The 9,628-nt window shown below is 41.7% G+C and overlaps 1 protein-coding gene across 5 annotated transcripts in view; it reads right to left on the bottom strand.

Annotated features, from left to right (window-relative positions):
- Positions 1–1,175: 1,175 nt before the first annotated feature.
- Positions 1,176–9,628, bottom strand: part of LOC137320981 (zinc finger protein 608-like) — an 82,696-nt gene continuing 74,243 nt past the window's right edge. For 3 of the 5 annotated variants that reach the window (XM_067983048.1, XM_067983047.1, XM_067983046.1), the window contains 5 exons: positions 8,961–9,378; positions 6,160–6,332; positions 5,239–5,398; positions 3,733–3,814; positions 1,176–2,113 (listed from right to left, as the gene is read on the bottom strand). In XM_067983048.1, the coding sequence (XP_067839149.1) occupies positions 2,107–2,113; positions 3,733–3,814; positions 5,239–5,398; positions 6,160–6,332; positions 8,961–9,378 (840 nt within the window). In that variant the 3' untranslated portion in view covers positions 1,176–2,106. Of the gene's footprint in view, positions 2,114–3,728; positions 3,815–5,238; positions 5,399–6,159; positions 6,333–8,960; positions 9,379–9,628 lie in introns of those variants that run through there. The other 2 variants (XM_067983050.1, XM_067983049.1) reach the window with 2 other exon arrangements.

Here is a 9,628-nt window from a genome sequence, read left to right as displayed (position 1 = left end):
TAAATATATTAATAATATTCAACACGTCCTCTAAACACTATCTTCCAGTATTCAGCCAGCCAGCTAGTAAACATGCTCCTGGTTAGTTCTACTACAGGTCAACTACATGAGATATGTGACAGGAATACATTTCATACAGAGCCTATAGCAATGGGGCACAGCAGTGTTCAAATCCAATATAACAATGAGCAATTGGTTGTTTTTTTAATATTCAGAAGTATCAGACTATAAAGGAAAGTTAATGGTTTTTATGGTATGTGGACATCAATGAGGCTGTGGTCATTGTTCAGTTAATTTAATCTGTCAGTACGTCTTACGTGAAGAATTAGGTGCCGACTTGATGGAATGCTGAAAGCATCACCAAAGTCTTAATTTAAGATGAACAGTACTGTTATTGTCAGCAGTTCCAGGCAAGGATAACTGATGATGTATTTAACTGTGGCTTCAGTTCTGCATACATAAATAACACAGCAGCTCAAGGTTTAACCCAGCAAAGATAATTAACAAAAATCAATACTGAGAGCTCTTGTCACAGTTTCTTCCAATCTACATGATACATCAGAAGAATTGACATTGCATATTTGAACAAATGCAGGCTTTAGAAAATAATATTGCATTGACTGCTGTAAATGCAATTAGTTTAAATTTCTCTGACCACAGATTAAATCAAGACTACAATTTATTTTTATATTTTAAGAAAAAAAATTCCACAGATGAGACTGGCTTGGTCTACAATGCCTGTTTCCATGGTATCGATCTAACATCCACCTCATACTGGTGGTGCATTGATACAAGCTTTCATCGCCTTCAACCATGGGTATGATGTTAGCATCAGTGCTATGCAAACAACGCCTAGAATGACACTGGAGTCCACCTTTGGTGACTCGCACAGTTTATCTCTAGGCAACACGGAGATACTGACGTTGGCAGGGCAATCCTGGGTGGCACACTGGCTGTATTGGCAGGTTGGCATGCAACAGTGTTAAAGAAACACTGCAAACTGTGGACTTGAACTGAGCACCAACTACTGGGGTTACCCCACGTCCAAGTGCAGAAAAAGAGCAGATAGCGTTCCGCCACTTTACATGCAGTCAAAGCCTACATTAACCATTCCTATCAAGAAGATGCTGCTATAACATCAAAATGTAACATAATAAAAGACTCAACAACACGAATACAAAAACAATTTTTTTTATTCTGATTGCCGAATTATTTAAGGCAAGTATAAAAAATGAAAGCATTCAATATACACTTTACATAAAATAAACTAGATTACAGCATAAAACAAGTAACCAGGCAACTGCGCAAGTTCTTCCTAAATCTGGATAATTGTAAACATTTAAAACTGCCGAACTAGTTCAAGTAATAAACAATCACAGATGTCTTCTTGTATGGTTGGGTGGAAGGGGTTATGTAGGCTATGGGATAATCAGCCATTCAATATCATAAAGACATTTTATATTCACAGATGCTCATTATTTTCCATTTCAAACCTGTACAGTATATACACAATCACAATGGGCGTTCTAACGACCCTCAGAGCCCTCTGCATGTATAATCTTCACAATAAACAACAATGCAGTGGACATGTGAATACAGTTAGCACACAGATGCATTTAAATAGCGTCTAAGTGTTTTCAAGGAGCCACCAAGTACACGTATACACTGTACCAAAGTGTCACTGTCACAGTTAGCCTCTCCGAGGGTCTATGGGAACTGTCAAAATGTCACACGCGGTTCAAGGGAACACCTACCCAGAACAGTATGCTCTACAAAACCAAGCAATTGTCGTCTTTTATTGATAACACTTTCAGGAAATGGCAATGTACTGTGACAATTACCAACAATAACAGACCCTGCTTTTGTGAGCCTGGTTACCAATACAAAAAAAATAAACAAAAAGTAAAGAATATATTTCAACAAAAGTTTAATTACAGCAACATTTGTAACTCAGTTATAAAATTTGCAATTTACAAATATGAAATGACTGGTTTTGCCTGACATCAAGGCATTTGAAATCAACACCATGGAACTGATGTCTGTATAAACCTCTTCTTCATGTGATCCAGTCACATGACTATGATTCAATATACACTCATGATGCCATCACTCCCTGGAAGAGAACAAGACAAGATGTTAGAAAGGATTACAAGGCTCCTCCGGGATGGGTCAGCGCAATTATCCAGTAAGTAACAAAGCTACACAAATCAGCAGGGTCCCAGATTTGTGCTGAGTTAGCTCTACAATCAGCCCCAGTACTCCTGGGTTAGGAAGAGTAAAGTCAGCCAGGATTGCTGGTCCTGATCGCTATCCAGTGAACCCTGCCAGAATTACACATGCATAGACACTGCATGAAGACAGGCTCAGGCTCAGCTGTGGTCAAACAGCCCACTAGCATTACCTTTCCAGGCTCGTATACACATGAATAATGGCAACTTGGTCAAGACAATGGGGGACCCTTGTGTTCAAGGAACTGTAGGCCCACAAGGAGTCAGGAAAGGAAAGGGGAGAAAATTGGCAACGGAATTTTTTCTTTTATAAAGACCTACGCAAAGTATTTTATAAAGTGCCTTTTGTATCAAATTCAAGAACATTTAACTAAAATCTTTTATCTGTGGGAGTATTTGAATTAATTTACATAACAATAAAATAAATGTTTCTCCTTCCCTCATCTGAAACTCTTGCTGAGTCACAGTTCTACAGGCACTGGCCCTCTCTAGTATCCTACCCAAGTGACTGATATTGACATATGAACTTCCGAAAGTGGGATGAAGGGGAAACCACATCTGAGCCCAATCCTACCTCAGTCAACGTACACCAATCTGTATTTTCCAGCTTGGGTCATTGCAGGACAAACAAAAATTGGCTGACCGTTTACCCTTCCTAACCCAGGGACATTAAGACATTAAGTCCAATTGTAGCATCCTCACTCCTCCATATCTCCATCGGGACCTGGAATTTTTCTACTCTTAAGTGATTTAGTGCCACAGCAGGTGTGCATTTAAGGAAGATTGAAATAATACTGCATATTATTTTCAGTTTGCCACTCAGTTCTAACTCAGTGGAGGTGAGATTAACTGGTCGGCAGCACGAACTGAGTGCAGGGAACTGTGCTGGAACGCGTAGGCCCGAGGAAGACTCGATATTGGGCCTCAGGCCTTATTTTAATTAGGCCAGCGAGCCTGATATAAATTTTAGGGTGTTTCGGGGGGGGGGGGGGGGGGGAAGAGATTGGGAAGAGATGACGCAATTGAGAAGGAAGGGGCAATTGGAAGGGAACTGAGCAGGGGCTAGCAATGGTCTTTGGAACTCCTGCACCTCATTCAGGTAATCCATTTTAAAAAAATAACGTACCTTTTGGTTGGCTGCCTCCAGCGGTCCCTTTAAGGAATGCTGGTTAGGCCACAAATAGACTTGGTTATCCAGAACGCAGCCAGCCCGGCACTGGCTGCATTCAGGCAGCCCAATTTTGGTGAAAGGGTCCTGAAGCAGGCGTTAAGCCCCCTATTTGCACATGCAAATGGCCTAACACCTGTTTCAGACATGGGCCCTGGAGGCCTATACTTCAGCCTTTACCAATAAGGCGGGCGGCACAGAATGTGCGCATGCATGTCGCCTGCCTTATTGGACGCTTAAGCGCCTGTTTTACGGCATTCGCAGCATCAACGAATTTCTCGGCCAGTATTTCTAATCATTTCACATTCAAAGATGTCTTTTAAATGTATACCTCACCTTCTCTGTGCAGGGTAAATGGCAGATGCAGAAGCTTGCGCAGCCACCTGCTGACTGGCAACGATGGCAGCGGATGTCAGCCCTAAAAGGATTCAAGAAAAAGCCATGATTTAGAATTAGTAGAACATGTAGCCAACATATCCCAAATACTACAGCTAGGACTGACAAAAATTGTAACATGAAAGCATAAAAATGGAATCTGATTGAGGATTTGCTGGCCTAAACCACTGTGTTTAAAGATGAACTGCACCTTCCGAATAAAAGGAAGCGTGGCAGCACTGAGTTTGTATCATTTGTGATTATAAAAAGGTAAATTTTCCATTTGTGCGCTTCCAGCATGGACCCACCATAAGTGGATATCCATGGACGAAAAATCACAGGCTTTGCACAAGATTTCATGGTACGTGCTCTTGGCAAACGGGGCTCCAAATCAGGAGCGTGCAATCGGAAAATGTCTTTAAATGTCATGCTCCAGGTTTTAAAGTCACTGCTGTGGTGTCCACGTTACACTAGTCCCAAGTTATATTGGCGCTTGTCTTTTATGCTTTATCTCACCAACGTCTCCCATCCCTTCTCTCCTCAAGGCCTTGACTCCTTTCTGGAGTATTTTATCATGGATGCTGGACATCCTCCGATACTTTGCCCAAATCATCACTATTCATGTCTGAGCCTATACAGTGAAGGTCAGCAGCCCATTTAACTGTATGGAACTTCATAGCCCATTCTCTCTTCACCTGACAGCTGCAGTTCCAGCACGGGTTGCTGGATAGAGATCAGGGCTGATTTTCTTCTCCATAAACCAGGGGACTTGAGACTAGCATGCCAACTGCTGTTCTAGCTAAGATCAGCTAACTCAACATATATCAGAAATCGAACCTGGGGCCTTGTCCATATGGCTCAGCTACACACTGAAGAAACGCACTGAGCCATCAGGATGCCTAACAAATTTTGAATTATTTTGAAGTTGAAGCCAAACTGAAAGTGAAGCAAGTTTTTTTTTTACTCACCAGTTTGGCTCACTTGAAGTTTGAACCATCTAAAACCCAAGAGGTAAAATACCAAAAATGCAATTTGGACGTTGGTCAAGAGCCATGGGGCAAGATTACACCTGCAGTTCCCAGCCCATCCCCTGTTTGGTGCCTCATACAATAGGACAGCTGAGATCAGAAACTCTAGGGCCAAAACCCACATTCTTCCTCTCTTTCCCAAAGCCACAACATGCACTAAATTTTGCATCACTAGCAACAGCCCATCCTATGCTGAAGCCCTGAAAGGTCATCTTCAAGAAGGTAGATATATAAAAAAATAAAAGAATTGCTGGAGGAATAGATGTTAATTGTTTATTATTGTCAATATAACAGAAAAACTGATAGGACATCAGTACAAAATGGAGGTGGGTTTACCACAATTGAATGAGTACATCTATTAATAGCATATTTCAACCTTTACTATACAGTAATCAATTTCTATCCAAATGTAAAACCAGTGGCTCAATCAGTTCAGTACCTTGATATGGGTCATATTGGCCTGGTATTAGTGGATAGCCCATTCCAACATGCGTGTGGTGATGGGTGTGTACATGTCGCTGTGCAAAAGGTGAATGGCGTTCTCTTTCTCGCTCTCGCTCAGCTTCTCTTTCACGTTCGGGTGGAGCCTTTTCAGCAGGCTACAGAAGAAAAAAAATTGCAACATTTCAGAAAACGTGTGGTTCTACAGAATTAGACTAATTAAAATATAAATTACCATTTCCAACTCATTGCACCAAATATTTAGCTCATATGCATTAATTAAGACACACAACTTAACATTCTATATATGTGCCAATAGAGTAAGAACAAACTTGAAAAGGAACCAGAAAGCCAAGTATTTTTTTCTCATCTTGGCGAAACCATAAGAAGAATGAGTTTTATTTAAATGAAAAGATAAAAGGCGGTATCTATTTATGCAGCATGTGGCTGAGATTTACTGTGCAAATGTTGGTGTCCCCAGCAGGAGGTCCTGATATTTCAAATCTCTTAACAATGATAAAACCTCAAGCAGAAATGACACTAAAAAATCATCAATTTGGGGCTCAGTTATATGCCAATATGGAAATTTCTTCAAAATTTCATTAACAACTAGTCTCCAAAAGTGTGGCTTCAGAAAACAGTCCCAAAACAAATTAGGAATAAGAAGAAAAGTCATGTGTTAATAATTTACAATGGTTATTCCAGATTTTATTTCATGTGCTCACTATGGAAATCTTTATCTGCAAGTTTTTACAAATGTGGTACAACATGCAAGACACATTTTCAAAGCCAATCGTAAATTACTAGATTTATATCCAGGTTTATTGCACAGCTGAATTTTTATGATGCAGCAAGCCTTTGGCCTGTGCTGTTTCCCAAGCTTGAACATTCTTGGCAGGGCTACGGTCACCCTACTCACCCCAGGAGACTTGCTGCGGTACTGATTGGCATGCTGCTGAAGCAGGTCCAGTGCCTTGGATTCAGCCGCTGGTTTAGTGCTTACATTGGGACTTGTGCTTGATTTCTCCGTCTCCTCTCGGCTGGACATCTTCCCGTAGACAGGGTAGTGAAACCCCGGAGAAAGGTATGCCCCTGTAGATTGATAAAAGACATGGTTGAAGTCCTTTTTAAGTTTCCAAGAACCTCCTGTTTTGGATTTCACCAACATCAGGATTTCATCTCATAGGCCATATATATAACTAAATGAATTGTTGGAGATTTTACTGGGTCTTTCTTTATGAAATCCAGGACTATATTTTGCATGCACCACTCTCGTTTTTATTTTGTTTCTTTTTCACCCCTCCCCTGCTGAAGCCACTGACTCATGCTAGGGTACATAGAAACATAAACATAGAAAATAGGAGCAAGAGTAGGCCATTCGGCCCTGCTCCGCCATTCAAAATGATCATGGCTGAACGTCTGACTCAGTATCCTGTTCCCACTTTTTCCCCATATCCCTTGATCCCTTCAGTATTAAGGAATATAGCTATCTCCTTCTTGAATACATCTAATGACTTGGCCTCCACTGCCTTCTGTGGTAGAGAATTCCACAGGTTCACCACCCTCTGAGTGAAGAAATTTCTTCTCATCTCGGTTCTAAATGGCATACCCCGTATCCTGAGACTGTGAACCCTGGTTCTGGACTCCCCAGCCATCGGGAACATCCTCCCTGCATCTAGTCTGTCTAGTCCTGATAGAATTTTATGTTTCGATGCGATCACCTCTCATTCTTCTAAACTCTAGTGAATATAGGCCTAGTCGACCCAATCTCTCCTCATACGTCAGTCCTGCCATCCCAGGAATCAGTCTGGTAAACCTTTGTTGCACTCCCTCCATGGCAAGGACATCCTTCCTCAGATAAGGAGACCAAAACTGCACACAATACTCCAGATGTGGTCTCACCAAGGCCCTGCTCCTGTACTCAAATCCTCTTGCAATGAAGGCCAACATACCATTCGCCTTCCTCACTACTTGCTGCACCTGAATGCTCGCTTTCAGCAACTGGTGTACAAGGACACCCAGGTCTCGTTGCACCTTCCCTTTTCCCAATCTATCACCATTCAGATAATAATCTGCTTTTCTGTTTTTACAACCAAAGTGGATAACCTCACATTTATCCACGTTATACTGCATCTGCCATGTTCTTGCCCACTCACCCAACTTGTCTGAATCACATTGGAGCATCTTTGCATCCTCCTCACAGCTCACATTCCACCCCAGCTTTGTGTATGCAAACTTGGAAATGTTACATTTAGTTCCCTCATCCAAATCATTGATATAAATTATGAATAGCTGGGGCCCAAGCACTGATTCCTGCGGTACCCCACTAGTCACTGCCTGCCACCAGGAAAAAGACCCGTTTGTTCCTACTTTCTGTTTCCTATCTGTCAACCAATTCTCAATCCATGCTAGTATATTCCCCCACAATCCCATGTGCTTTAATTTTGCACACTAATCTCTTGTGTGGGACCTGATCAAAAGACTTCTGAAAATCCAAGTACACCACATCCACTAGTTCTCCCCTATCTATTCTGCTACTTACATCCTCAAAAAACTCCAGTAGATTTGTTAAGCATGATTTCCCTTTCATAAACCCATGCTGACTTTGTCCAATCCCGTTAATGCCTTCCAAGTGTTCTGTTATCACATCTTTTATAATAGACTCTAGCATTTTCCCCACTATTGATGTTAGGCTAACTGGTCTGTAATTCCCTGTTTTTTCTCTCCTTCCTTTTTTAAATAGTGGGGTTACATTTGCCACCCTCCAATCTGTAGGAACTGGTCCAGAGTCTATAGAATTTTGGAAGATGACCACCAATGCATCCACTATTTCCAGGGCCACTTCCTTTAGTACTCTGGGATGTAGATTATCAGGCCCTGGGGATTTGTCAGCCTTTCGCCCCATTAATTACCCTAGCACTATTTTTCTTACTAATAATGGTTTCCTTCAGTTCCTCCCTCTCACTAGACCCTTGGTTCCCTAACATTTCTGGCAGGTTATTTGTGTCCTCCTTTGTGAAGACAGAACCAAAGTATGTGTTTAATTGTTCTGCCATTTCTTTGTTCCCCATTATAATTTCCCCCATTTCCCCCACATGTCCCTAGGTGCTGGCAGTCCTCTGGTATGTTGGCCAAGTAGCCATCAAATAAGCTTCAACAGCGAGCATCAGCAGGCTGTTAAAAGTGAGGGCATCAAAGCTGAGTGCAATCCTGTCCACACCCAATGTCCATACATACACACTTTCCAGCAGGAGTCAATGGATAGTGCCCAGCAGCATTAATCCTCGCTAATCTTTCCTCTCCCAAGCCCAGGAACACTAAGGCCAGTTCTAGCACACCCACCTTTACCTGGCTGAGATCAACTAGCTCGGTACTAACTGAGGATCTAGCGCAGGGTCGCCCTGGTCTGTATTTCTCAGTAACACACTGGGCAGTGCATTTACCATCTGAGCCATCAGACTGCTTTGGGTTTTGTTTTTAAAAGGAGAGACTTCTCTACTTGATACCTAGAAACAGAATACGTTATAGTGGGGGAGGGTAGCAGTTTTTGCAGAGGCACTATGGAGAAAAAAATGTTTTCTGCTCTGTACCTCCACACCTGTCTTTCTGCATTCAAAATGAAATGCCTCACGACCTCACCTATTATCAATCATCTAAACTTTTTTTGCTTTTTTAATCTTTGGTTCCTCTCCTACACACACAAACATCAGAATAACCTACCTGGGTAGCTATGCATTAGCACTGGAGACACTGCTCGGTAGGCTGGGTCATACATCTGTGAATAAGGATTATAAGCGTGCAGGTACTGAATGTAAGACTGATGCTGATTCATTGGTGATGAGACAGCAACACGAGCTCCTCTAGAATCCTTCCCACTGACAGGAGTCTTACGATCATCAGTTTTACTTTTATGTTCCTCCAGTGTGAGAGACTGGGATTCAGCTCGTTTAGCCTCTTTCGGCTCCTCTTTTATGTTAGTTATTGCAATGGGAATGTTAGATGCATTTCCCTCTTTGCTGGATGTCTTAATTGGATTGTCTTCTTTCTGTTTTTTCTCTCGTTCAAAGTCTTCCATTTTTTGCTGTTCCATATACTTAGGCTGGTAAACGTAATGGTGCCATGCCCGGGTATCTGGCTCCTGTGGACAATCAAAGAACATGTCACTTAGATTTCACATTCCAGCACCTCATAGAATCTGTGCAGTAAAACTCTATTGCATATTATATTACTTCACACACACTAAACAGGCCTTTTGATACAACTGCCTTGCAACTATGAAGTGTTCAGATTGGAGATACACTTCAAAGTAATCTCCAGAAGATCTGTACAAAAAATGAGTTCTGACAAGTTTTTTCTAACTATAATTATTTTTTCTTCAATGCAGAATA

This window comes from Heptranchias perlo, chromosome 4 (assembly GCF_035084215.1).
Source record: "Heptranchias perlo isolate sHepPer1 chromosome 4, sHepPer1.hap1, whole genome shotgun sequence".
NCBI lineage: Eukaryota > Metazoa > Chordata > Chondrichthyes > Hexanchiformes > Hexanchidae > Heptranchias > Heptranchias perlo.
Note: the sequence above shows the minus strand (reverse complement) of the source record. Positions and strands in the feature narration are given on the sequence as shown.